This window comes from Nestor notabilis, unplaced genomic scaffold (assembly GCF_000696875.1).
Source record: "Nestor notabilis isolate BGI_N333 unplaced genomic scaffold, ASM69687v1 scaffold4650, whole genome shotgun sequence".
In the NCBI taxonomy this organism is placed as follows: Eukaryota; Metazoa; Chordata; class Aves; order Psittaciformes; family Psittacidae; genus Nestor; species Nestor notabilis.
The window spans coordinates 1-12,634 of record NW_009912309.1 but is presented as its reverse complement, the minus strand read 5'-3'; the positions used below and the strand labels follow the sequence as shown (position 1 = coordinate 12,634).

At 50.0% G+C, this 12,634-nt stretch overlaps 2 protein-coding genes across 2 annotated transcripts in view; one reads left to right on the top strand and one right to left on the bottom strand.

Moving 5' to 3' along the window:
• The window catches only part of FBXW4 (F-box and WD repeat domain containing 4), a gene marked incomplete at its 5' end in the record, with an annotated part of 48,820 nt that extends 47,404 nt beyond the window's left edge, over positions 1-1,416 (top strand). The window contains 3 exons of the mRNA XM_010018829.1: positions 610-750; positions 918-1,059; positions 1,300-1,416. Coding sequence (XP_010017131.1) covers positions 610-750; positions 918-1,059; positions 1,300-1,416 — 400 coding nt within the window. The remainder of the gene's footprint in view (positions 1-609; positions 751-917; positions 1,060-1,299) is intronic.
• A 3,359-nt stretch (positions 1,417-4,775) lies between these two features.
• On the bottom strand, positions 4,776-12,401 carry DPCD (deleted in primary ciliary dyskinesia homolog (mouse); the record flags this gene model as incomplete). The annotated part of the gene is made up of 5 exons (XM_010018820.1): positions 4,776-4,978; positions 6,117-6,219; positions 10,219-10,352; positions 11,187-11,311; positions 12,297-12,401. Coding segments are annotated over 5 exons (572 nt in total), but the record flags the coding sequence as incomplete, so codon positions are not given.
• Between the last annotated feature and the right edge of the window lie 233 nt (positions 12,402-12,634).

Sequence of the window (12,634 nt, the reverse complement as noted above, 5' to 3'; positions counted from 1 at the left end):
ATTAAAAAGAAAAGCTAGCCTTTGGAAAGTTATCTCCAGAGCAGCCCTGGGATGGTTGCTCTTGACCTGTCATGTTCAGCCCCAGGTAGCAGGGATTGCAGTAGCCAGTGTAACTGGAGGGGGTTGAGGAGAGCAGCCATGGCAGACTGAGCCAGGAGAGTCCAACTTGCCTGTGGATCTGAGCTGTATGTCAAAGATGTGGGGAAATAGCCCAGTGGGCAGTATCTTGAAGGACAGAGTCTAAGATGGGTTGGGACTGATCAGGTAAGTGGCTGTTGCACAAAAGCACTGGAGTTTGACTAAGGTGATAATTGTCTCCCATGGACTACTGGTCTCTTCTGCCAAGGAGAATGGCCCTGTTCTGCTGGGGGTCAGCTGTGCCTGTCCTCTTAGAGTTGTGACTCCAGCTGGTCACCCTCCGTGACAGTTAGTGGCCCAACCAGCAACGGAAGCTGGGGGAGGGAGAAGACGACTGTGCAGGCTTTGCATTCTGTTAGATCACAGAAATAAGATCTAGGAGACTCGCATGCCGCCATCTCTGCTGTGGCCAGCTGAATTGGAAGGGCACTTTGCTCTGAATGACTCTTCCCCTATTGTGTTTCATTGCAGTGGTCAGCTGTTGACTTGTTTAGGGACTGACTTCCACCATGGAGCTGGAGTCCTTGACGTCTTCTACGAAACACCCTCCCTTCTCCTTTCTTGTGGGTATGACACCTACATCCGCTACTGGGACATACGGACCAGCACACGGTGAGCCTACCCTGCTGGCATCTGAGGCCCACATGAGGCTCCTTGGCTTTCCCTGTGCAGTATCTGGGAACTCACCTGCAGCTGAATTAGCTCCTTCAGACAAACTGGGGCTCAGCTCCAGTGGTGGAGGAGTGGAGGCTCAGCTCTGGTTTGTGTTGCTCATGCAGGAAGTGTGTCCAGGAGTGGGAAGAGCCCCATGACAGCGCCCTGTACTGCATAAGGAGTGATAAGAACCATATGATTGCCAGTGGCTCTTCTTACTACGGCGTGGTGCGCCTCTGGGATAAGCGGCAGACTCGGTGCCTGCAGGTGAGAGCTGGCTGAGACCCGGCAGCAGCAGAGCTTCTGAATTATTCTCTGGCAGCCCAGTGCCCATGTCTCTAGAAAAAGGGAGAGGGCCTGCTGGGCTGTCTTTGGGGTGAGCCCACTGTGGGGAACCTAACCTATATGCAGGGAAAAGTGACCATCTCAGCCACTGAGTCTGTAATACTGGTTGTGGTCTTCATGCTGACCCTTCTTTGAAAGGTTCTTTCTCGTGTTTTCTTGCAGAGCTTTCACCTGTCCTCACCCACCAGCAGCCCAGTGTACTGCCTCCGTTTCAGTACCACTCATCTGTACGCTGCCCTGGCATCAGCCCTACACGTCCTAGACTTCACAGCACTGTGAAAGGGCACCACAGCTGCTTCTGGTCACCCCAAAGCAGAGTTAACACTTGGCTCAGGGAACCACAGGGCAGGAGAGGTGAGAATGGCCCCTAAGGCTTCTGAAGGGATCTTTTTTTTTTTTGCCTACCAGAAAGCTACAATGAAGAGTGCACTAAGGGCCAGACTTTCTGAACCTCACCTGCCTGTTAGTGGAAATAACAGCTTGTTGTCCTTTACCTTTTAACCTTTTTATTTTGTGTAAGTCAGAGTTTGGTTTCTTAACATTCTTTTTTTCTTTTTTATTCTTTTTTTTCTGGGGATATAGCATTTGAGGGGCAAGTTGAGCTGGGATGCCCTATCAGCTGTGTGTGCTGGTCAGGCTGGGGTCAGCCAAGCTCTGAGCCATGTGAAGGAAGTCTAGGCTGCGTGTGGGGTGGATGGATTTAGTGGAAAGGAAAGGTGTCTGGAGCCAGGCCCACCTTTCACGTGCACTTGCTCTCCTGAGAGCTGCTTGTGTTGTCCTTTGCAACCAAGAGCAAGAATTGAACTAAAAGGCAGAGCCAGCCCTACTTTCAGTGTATGCCTCCCCAGGCTGGCCGTCAGGTCAGCCTGTGCACTTGGCAGGGCTGAAATGTTCATGTTTTGCTAAATAAAAACTCTGAAGGGAAACAAAAGCGACTGTATGTTTTGTTTCAAGTTCAAACGGGGCTGGTTGCAGAGGCCTGGTTGGGCGGAGGAGGTTGGACCTATTTTCAGACGCTTACAGATCTCTCTCCCTAACTAGACCCTGTGATGCTGCTCATTGAAGGCAGGTTTTGGTATCCTAGATCTCATGTCACTTTTTCAAACAAGAATTCAAAAAGTAGGATCTGCATTTTGCTTGCTGTCTGCATGATGAAGCAGGAGACACCAAGACCTTGATGGATCTTGTGGGCACATGAAAGTAGGCTCCACTACTTTTTGTGTCAACCATCTCAACTCAAACTGGGACTCAGAACAACTGTAGCTTTCAGCATGCTCAGTGCTGTCTGGATGAATGCGGACATCTGTGGATGAATGTGCTGTGGGTGAATGCAATGGTGTCTGGAGTCTGGTCCTGTTTGGGGGAAGGTGTGTGAACCCTACTTGCCTGTGAGTTTGGGAATCCTGGATAGGTAAAAGGAGAGATTTTGTATCACAAAGGGGGAGGACTTCTAGGACGAAGCACCCAGCATGGTGCTTTGTTAGAACTTGATAGGTAATTTCCACTGTCAAGAGGCTGCTTTTCCCTTGTAATGCACAAAAATTGGAATGAGATGTTTGCTGGAGCCCCTGCAAGAGCAGGGAGGGAGTGGAACCAACCAGCTCCTCACCTTCTTGAAGGCAGCCCTCCATTCCCAGTGGCTGTGAGACAGCAGCTCAGGGTGCAAAGTAATTTAAAAGTATGACCTTCCTGCAGGATTACGTTCTTACAAGGATCTTTCCAGCACAGCTCCTGTTACAGTTCCTAATCTGTGCCAGTTCCTCTGCTGCCACTTGTGCCTGCTTGCTGCCAGCTCCCTTGTAGCTACTGTGGTGCTACATATTCTCCTTGTGTAAGTGGTAGAATTGATGTCTAAGTGCCCCAAGCAATGATCTACTGCTGTAAAAAGATGCCATGGCTGGAACAATCTTCCATCAGCTCAAAATGGTAGATCCCAAAGATAATAATTCTGGGGGAGTTTCTGGGTTATTGTTAACACTGAGCTGTTGCTGAAAAGATGGTGCTTTGCATCCACGGTTGCAAAATACTGCTGCTGTATTGCTTGGAGCACGTTGGGCTCCGCATGCGAGGAGAACTTTAGATAAGTGATTAGGCAGGAGATAGAAGGCTAGAGAGAGAGCTGGCAGAGCTTGGGAGGGGGGGATGTCTGGCTTTTCTCAGGTGCTGGTGTGTTACAGGTCCTTTAATAAAACTGGGAGGGAAGGATGGAGATATTAAATGTCTTAGGCAGTGTCCCCTGGGAGAGGCTGTAAAGGAATGGGAGTAACTGTGGGGTGGGATGAGAGGTTCTTTATTACACTGGGACTTAGGCAAGGCCCAGAGTAGGAACGAGCACGTCAGCTGAGCAGGTGAACAAGTATCACTGGTGCAGGAGACGACTCCTGTGACAGGCCTGCCTGCAACACTGCTGTTGCTAGTCCTGCTGTTTCTTTCCTGCAGCCTATGTTGGTGGGTCCTGTTCTTTCCTAGCTGCTTCTAGGTGCTTCCTGGCTGAAGCCTGGAGCAGAACTGCAGTCCAGTGATGGTGCCAGTGCTCGTGAGTAGAAGAATGCACCCTCACATCATAGGTGACATTGGGGAATGCTGGCTCTGATGAACTCTGACAGTCGATAGTGCCTCCGTTGTCTTGAGAACACCATGCTGGTGGTTCCTGGAGCCACCTAGCAGTGAGGCTCTAAATGGAGATACCACCCAGGCTCTAAGCTTTCATTGTTTGAAAGCAGTCCTTGTCAGGGGAACTACACGAGGAGCCTGTGACTGGCTTACTTAAAAGTAGGGTTTGTTTGGGTAGGAGCTGTTCAAATATGAACCAGGATGGAAGGACGTGCAGAAATCAAAGGACAGGATGCTGGTGCAGAGGAGGGACAGCAGCTGGTTGGAGGGCTAGTCACTAAAACAGCACTGCAGTGGCTGTCCGTGCTATGCATGGGGTTTGTGTGGCAAAGTTTGTGCTTGTGCCTTCATGGACAGGGTGTGCTAATGCTACTCAGGAGCTGGACAGCAGCCCCTGTCACTACTTTCCCCTCTGTGCCGTGCAGATGAAAGCAGCTGCATTTCGGTTCCTGTGCTGTGCTCAGCAGCCCCTGTGACTGCTTTCCCCTCCATGCCATGCAAATGAAGGCAGCTCTGCACAGCCGCCATCATTCTGCACAGCGCACTGTGCATGGCTGGCAGTAAGGAAGCAGCTGGGTGTCCTCCTCAACACCCCATTTCATAGCCTGTGCTCAGTCAGGTCTAAGCATTGATGCTGTGTGCAGAGATACCGGAGCATCCTTCTAACTGCATGGAGGACCTTGCACGACAGCACAGGAGGGAGCTGCTGGCAAGCACATCCCACACAGGTAACGGGTGTGAGGAGGAGGGGATGTCTTGTTTACCAAATGTTACTGCCCTCAGCGATGGTGGCAGACACAGGGAATTCCCAAGGGGAACTACCCAGCTTTCATGTCACTTCTGCTCATAGAGGATGGGGAGCGGGCTGCTGGCTGTGGATGCAGTGCTCTTCCTCTACATGCTGCAGCTTCTCACAACTCATACAAGGATCATAAACATCTGTGTAAATCAGCAGATCAGGCAGTAAAGAAATTGACTACCCTGCCATCTCCCTGGGCCTACAAAGATTCCTCCAAATGTCTCTATTAAGAACAGGACTAATTTTTATTAGAAAAGGCAAAATAAATACCATGAAGCCATGCCAGAGAGCTGCTTCCCACCTCAGCCTCTTAGCAGCCACTTCCTACTGGGTCTTACAGTCGCCATCCCCACTGTTAGCTGGCTTTACCTTCTTCAGCTCCTTCTGTAGCTGCTCTTCTGCAGCCAGGATCTCCTTTGGCTTCTGGTACTGTGGGACAGAAAGAAATGTCATTAGCACTCCCCTTGAGCCTCTGCTCCAAGCAGACCAACTGGAGCCATGTGCTGCCAGCACAGCTGGGGCCCTCCTGCCAAGTGAGGCCTTTCTGTTATGTTACCAGCTGCCTCCAAAGCCCATTTGGAGAGATGATGCCATCAAGCTAGGCACATTTGCCAAATCCAGGGTGTCTTACAGTGCAAGTAAAACTTCACAGTTAGATGTGGAGTCCTGGCCCCCACCAACCCCTCTGGAATATCCTGGCAACCTGTGTCATGCAGATCCCTGGTGTGCTCACTGACTGTATGCTTACATGTGAAATATGTGTGTGTGTAATAAGCATATATATAAAATATGCTTGCTTTCTTTTTTCTAAGGCAGATGGTGAAGTAAGAGTTGCAGTTCCTCTGCCCTCAGAGGCCTCACCCAGCTGCAGTTCAGTGGTGGGTGCAGGTGCTTTTCATCAAGGGTTTGACCTGTAGCAAACAGAAGCTCGGACGGACTCTTGGCCTACTTCCTCTGCATGTGCACCCGCAGCTCTGATGCAAGGATTCCCTTGGAGGAGATGCTTTCTGGGTAGCTGGCTTCTACGTTTAAGACAAGCACCTGCTGCTCAAAAGTCTGTCTGCCTCTGTCTGCTCCTTGCAACAAGAAGGAAGTGCCTGCTTTGCTAGTCTCTCACTTCCACCACGTGCATGGAAGTGTGTTCTCTCTGACACAAAGCAGCAGGCAATTTTAAACTTTAAGACTGAGACCTCCAAGTGCAGCAGATCCTTGGACTCTTAACCCTTGTTATGCTCTGGGGCAAAAGAAGCTTGCTGTCACTGAGAGTGGAGGCTTGCTCAGGTCTGAGCACGGGAATACATGGAAAAAGGGCCACGGCAGACATGCTTCCATCTGTAAGTCACCTTGAGCAGCAAGCAGGGCCCCTCCTGCAGCCTGGGCTGTCCTGGCTAGTGTCAGCATGCCCCGTGTAATCTGAAGCTCCCACTGACCATGTATACAGAAGGGGGCTCATCAGTGATCAGCACATCACCCTGCTCTGCCTCGTTTCCCCATGCGTAACAATTTTAACTTCTTTGTGGACATAAAGAGAAGGGCAAAGTGCTGTTCTGCATGGCTAAAACCTCACCGTGATGATCAGGGTGTTGTTGGCATGGGTGAAGCTCAGAGCAGCTGCATCCAAGGGGAGCTCGTATCGGTCCAGGTCAGGAATAGAGAACTTCTTGTAGTACCTACAAATGAGAGAGGAGACAGAAATGAGGAAGGTGGGGTTCCTATTCCCTGTTAGCAGTGCTGAACTACAGAGTGCTGTTCTGCAAGGTGTAGACAAGGACGAACAGACCTCTCAGGGTTGGCAGGAGGATGCTGTGCCATGTTGTGTGCCTGCTGGTGCCCCCAGGCTGGCAGCAGCACTACAAACCAACCTCCAAACTGGAAATCAGAGCAGACAAAGTCCTGAAGGGTTGTGGTGTGTGAGAGCAAGCTTGGTCCCTCCAGCTTGCCCTTGAGTAGTGCCAGACATGGTTAGAGACAGGTGTCCCTTGTCTTTGTCCCTGCTCATGGCCTCTCATTCCTTCTAAGTATCAGCTCCCATTAGCTCTTGTCCAAACAGCTGTTAAGGCTCTTGTGCCCTGTGACACAGGGCATAACTTTCCTGTGTGATGCCCCATTTTGTGCTGCAATTTTTTCTAAACCCGTTTTTTTTGTTTTTTTGTTTTTTTCCCTCTTGCTATGCTTCCTGGATGATTTCCTGCTTTGGTGGCATGCTGGTGCTCAGGCATACTCCTGGGCACAGAGCTCCAGGTGTAGCTGCCCACAGTCACCTGAACCTCTGCTCTGCAGCATCTCCATGCAGCCCCCATGGTGGCTGTGGTGCTCATCTGCACTCCATGCTCCCCTAGTAGTTCTTTCCCTGATCTCTATCCCAGTCTCATGGTTACCTCTCACATGCGAGCAGAGGGCAGAGAGGTTTTTGCCACCTCCCTATCTAGCCTGTGTCTCTCCACTGGCCAGATCTTGGGCTTTGCTCAGTATGAAGGAAAGGGAATATGTCTCAGAATGGGAGGTGTTATTTGCTGTCTAGGTAACTGAAAGATTTCCTAAGACTTGGGGACCAGAATCTTATAGGCCTGTGTCTGTTTGCCTGAGACCTTTCTTGCTTGGCATGGCTTGCCCTGCATCTGCTGCTTCTCTCTGGGGCTGCAGCAAGTACACTGGTGGTCCTATTCCCACCTAGAGGCATGGCTGGGTTCTTAATCTCTCTCTCTTACAGCACTCTCGTGGGCAATCTTCTCCAAGAACTTGGCCTGGAGCTAGTACTGAGTTGCCCAGAGCAGAGTGTGAACAGGCAGTGGCTGCTGTCATACCACGACGGGTTCTTCTGCATTCAGCTGTCTGTGTGTGCGGCTTGGCTTCTCTAGCTACCTCTGCCCAAACTGCAGTTTATTTTCCAAGTCACAGTGAAAACAGCTACAAAGGGCAAATGGCTCTCCTGGTGCAGTGGGAGGAATGTATGCAGCTTGTTACCGCAGGGCTCAAACCGTTCTGTGTTGTCACTGCTGTCGGTATTTGGAAAAGGTGGCAGACATGGATAATAAGGGAGATGTCAAAGGTTAAACAGCAGAGATTAGATGAACACAAAGACATGTTAAGGAAGTGTTAACTTCTTACCGATTAGACAAAAATTTTGGTTTGTAAAAAAAGAAAAAAAAAAAAAAAAGGAAAAAAGAAAAAAAGCAGTACACAGAAAAAAACCCACTGTTTCAAAGGGCCTTGGGAGTCATCAATGAAACAGCAGCATTCTGCTGCCCCAGGACTAAGGAGAAGGGGAGAAGAATGGCTTTGGCTGGCCTCAAACTAAAATCTGTGACAAGATCAAAGGAAACCAGATCTGCCTGGCCACCCCCTCCTCCTCCTAACATTACCACTGCCTCTCGCTACAATAATTGAATCAGGTTTGGCGTTCGGGGAGGTGGCTTTCTGGGTTTGTTTTTAGAGTTTAGTTTAATGGATTTATTTTACAGCAAGAGGTTTTAAGCAAATCCCACTTGAGCAGCCCTTGCCGTGGCCAGAGGGAATGGGAGTGACTAGTGGAAGTGAAGAGCTCCTGTCTGAGCTAGGGAGGTAGCAGATGGGCGGTTATCCCTGCTGAGGCAGGCAGATTCTCTGCCCTTGCCTCTCACCCCATGGCCAAGGACAGTACTGCACTCTGAGCATGGTTCCTGGCCCGAGATCCACAGTGTGTGTGTGAAGTCACTTCTATTATTTTTCCAACTGGAAACCCACTTCTTGTCAGCCGGTAGGGAAAACTGCTACTGGTATGCTGAGAATTTAGAGCTGAGCTACTCAGTAGTGACTTGGCAACCCACCCCGTTGCTGTGCCTCTGGCTGGCGGTCAGCACAGCTCTGCTGCTCAGAAGCAGCGTGGCCAAATTCCAAGGGCTGGAGAGGCTCCGAGGTTTCCTTCCTTTCCTGTAGTGATCTGCATGCTCTCTGTGGACTCCATGCCTTTGTTGCTATCTTGGAATTAGTTGCTGAGTGGTGCCTTACCCTGGCCGAGACCCAGGAGAAATGGTATAAGATATCCTGGAGCCAGTACTAAGTGTTCTGGTGCTAGAGTCTGTCCCTGCTCTGTACTGACAGCAAAGTCATTCTTGTTCCCAGTGAGGTGACTTTCAGCTTTAATTCCAGAAGTCCTTAACTTTCATATGCAGGCCATGAGCCACTGTTGGGTCCCTCAACTCTCTCTGACACTAGCCTACAAGTGGGTAGGTGTCAAGTGCTTGTGGGGGACTCTACTGTTTTCCTGAGAGGGGTACAAAAAAGCTTGAAGTCAGGTAGGATATGGGTGAAGCCTTAGTGGTACATTTTAATTTTACAGCACCTACTTGGGCAAGGAAGTTCTCACATACACACTACTATTATTGGATTGGGAGTAGCTAAACCTGTCTGTGATAGTATGCGGTTGGACTTAGGCTAACATACTCCCTTCCTATCCTAGCTCCATGCATATCCACGTGTGGCAGATGGCAGTCTCCATCTTTCCTACACTGGTCTCCTTACTAAAGCAACACACTTCCTGCGAATCCCTCTGCGTGCATCTAGGCCAGCATCTTTCTGATTTAGAGCTGTTTTCCTGGGGTGGACTCTGCCTTCCTCCTGTCTAGCCTCCTCCTGCTTTTGAGCATCCAGGTATGCTCATGTGCAGAGCTCAAATACCTCATTGCCTCAAGACTTGCAGGTTCTGCGATCGGAAAAGCATGTAGCTGCCAAAGCGGAGCAGTTCTTTGCCAACAGCACCACCTACAGCCAGCTACAAAGAGGGCAGGGTGGGAAACGGGTTGAGTTTACCCACGAATCTGATCTGTTCTGCAGCAACGTCGGGAGGAAGGCGAACAGACAGCACCTTGTCCATGCTGGTGTATTATCCCAGTTTGTAAATAGCTTTCACTTATCTTGCAATACCCTCCCTTGCTCTGCTAATACTTGCTCCCTGCTATCTTTTCATAATAATACTGCTCATTCTGCCTTATCTCACAGAGGCTGTAAATGCTTTGGGGCACAGTGTGTCTCATGCCATGAGAGATGCCATGTACTGACAGAGAGTAAGATAATACTGAAAAGCCTTTTTATTTTATTTCCTTCTGTTTTGTTTTGTTGGTTTTTTTCCCTCCCATCTCAAATTTCTTTTGGCAGAATATTGTGGTGCTTCCTTTCCAGATTCAGCCTTTTTCTTGATACCTCTAGATCATGTCATTGGCACTGCGACTACCGGACAGGTTTATGCAGGGAGAGCTGTCTGCCTGAGTGCCCACAGCTTTGCAGTACCTGGTGAATCCTGCAGATGCAATGAGTAGATCAAAGTATCATGTCAGGGAGAGGATGGGATGCTCTAGCTTCAAAGGTCTGCAAGGCTCTTAATTTATTTTCCTAAGGGAGCAACATTTGACAGAGAAAGAACACAGCAAACACCATGCTACTGGAACTGTGAGGTAAGTTTGCAAAGGCCAGCACAGAGCTTGAGGGACTCACTCTACTGTAAACATGTCTGGGGCAGTTGGGAGTGGAAAGTGGATATCAGGAGACATGCAGCTGCAAGGTGGGACCCCTCAGCCCTTGCACACTGGGGATAGAAGGCAAGAGAGGACACCCCCCTGTGCGGTCACTGGCCTGCCCTCTGTGCCAGCCCACCCCGAGGGACTGTCAGCACTGGCAGTGCTGTCCTTACTGACTTCTTGTTGGTGGTCCGGATGACACAGCAGCGCTGCTCCTTCTCCACAGAGATGCTGTAGACCTCCTTGGGGTAAGGCAGGTTACGGATCCGCCACTGGAAGCTGCTCAGGGTATCCTTCCTCACAAAGACAGGCTACAGCAAACAAGTACTTTTAGTGAGGCCTATCTCCTCTCCTCCCTGTCCCCTTCTTCCTGAACTACCTTGAGAGGCTTCACATGGGAGTAGCTCTTCTTTCACACAGGAGCACTAGGGAGTAATTCTATAAACTGCCTGAGCACCACTTTTCCAGAGAAAGCACTGCTCTGCTTTTACCCAGGGCACTGCCTGCCCTGCTGTATAGGAAACTGAATGTGTTCAGCGAGGCAGTCTTTCAGTACAGGCTTACAGGGAAACTGGACCTCTCCCTCCCAAGCAGATGAATACCAAGCTCTGCCTACCCTAGGGACCTGCTGGATTCAATCCTGGCTCTCCCCCAGTTTGCTGTGCAGGGTTGTACTCACATTTCAGGTCTGTAGAAAAGATAGTGAGAGGCTACAACCTCTGCCCCCTAAGTTATAGGGATGTGAAGATGAAACAAGCCATGCTATGCTAAGGAGCAGCCTGCTACACACTGCCTGTGTCAGCCTTTCATTGTCATGACCTCTGCTTTCCATCCAACTCACTTGTCCTGGCATTGGCCTTCCTTTCAGCCTACTCTTTCAGAAGCCAGAATATTAGTTGGCCAACACAGCAGTACAGTTTCTCTATTTAAGAAACTACAAACCTCTTGAAGACCCTAAAAGAACCAAACCTGTGCCTTTTTTTCTACCAGCCCCATAGCTTTGGGCTGATTTCTAGTAGAGTGCTGGGCACGTTAAGGCTGTCTTTTGGGGCTTTGAGTGATCTACTGATGTAACCACAAGGCTTTTTACTGATGTAAAAACAAGGTAGTTTTAGGTGCAGTCATGCTTGCAGACCCTTACATACATTGGAGCTGCTTTCCTTTATGAGCTCTGATTCCAGTGCTCCCAACAGCGGTGAGGTTGGCTCTCCCACTTCAACCTGCCACTTGCCAGAGCCCCCGAGGGTATTCTTCTCTCTCCATCTTCTACCTGTTGAAGGGAGAAGAAGGGTTTTCATTATTCTGCTTTATAAGAACTTCTCCAGCAAATGACTAGCAAAGCTGTGCAGTGCACTGAGATGATGTGAAGATACACGTATTCATTCCAGCCACTTTCACTTTGGTGTGAGTGGATCTCTTAGCTGGCCTACTCCTGAAGCCAGAAATTCTGTACCAAGTGCCTTTTTTTGCTAAGTGGTGCTGAAGCCATGACAGGGTTCATGCTGCAGCTGAAGTGGTTTTGGACAAGAGCTATAACTGACACCTTGTTTGTTTGTGGTTGCAGAAGCCACCAGAAAGGCTATTTCACCCCAGCATGACTCAGTGCCTGGTCATGCAAGATGGCAATCCCATTTAGTATATCCAAGTCTGTTGTGACAGAATCATAGAATCAGTTAGGTTGCAAAAGACCTTTAAGATCACCAAGTCCAACCATTACCCCAGGACTGCCAGGACCACCACTAAACCATGTCACTGGGGGTCTCATCTACATGGTTGTTGAACACTTCCAGGAATGGTGACTCCACCACTGCCCTGGGCAGCCTGTGCCAATGCCTGATCACCCTTTTGGTGAAGAAATTGTCCTAATATCCAATCTAAACCTCCCTGGTGCAGCTTGAGGCTGTTACCTCTTGTCTTATCACTTGTTACTTGGGAGAAGAGATGGACCCCCACCTCACTACAATCTCAGGTAGTTGCAGAGAGTGGTAAGGTCCCCCCTGAGCCTTCTCTTCCCCAGACTAAACACCCTCAGTTTTCTCTGGTCAGATGAGCTGTTTGGGAGAGATTCTGGGCTAAAACAAGGTCTGCTAAGCCATGGAAGTCAGAGAACCCTGGCCCCACACTGAACCATACTTATGTCCCTACAACATTCTGCTGCACGCATGCATGTGTCCAGAATATTTAGGGGCAATTTGTTCCTGACCAGTCCCAAGAGTGCAGACCTGCTGCTGGGGCCAGTTGAGAGCATCACTTACTCACTAACTGACCGGTCTTCATGTCGTACTCCTCAGCCATCTCCTTACCATCCTCGAACAGGTAGTGGATCTTCCGCTTCCCTAGAGGCAAGGCAGGCGGTGAGGCTAAGTAGGAATACACCTACCCCTGGATGTATGGACTATCCCGCTGCCTGGCGCCGCGTCCCCGCGCTGATGGCCCTATGTCCTTTCCGGGTGCCCTGTTCCGGCTGCAGGGCTGTGCCCGGGAGCGCTCCTCTTTCCCCCCACAACCCCTTTCCGCCCGCTTTGGGTCACCCCAAAGCACATCGTGGCGCAGGAGGGGTCTCTGCCGCCGTCCCCCCGCGGTTACCGTCCTG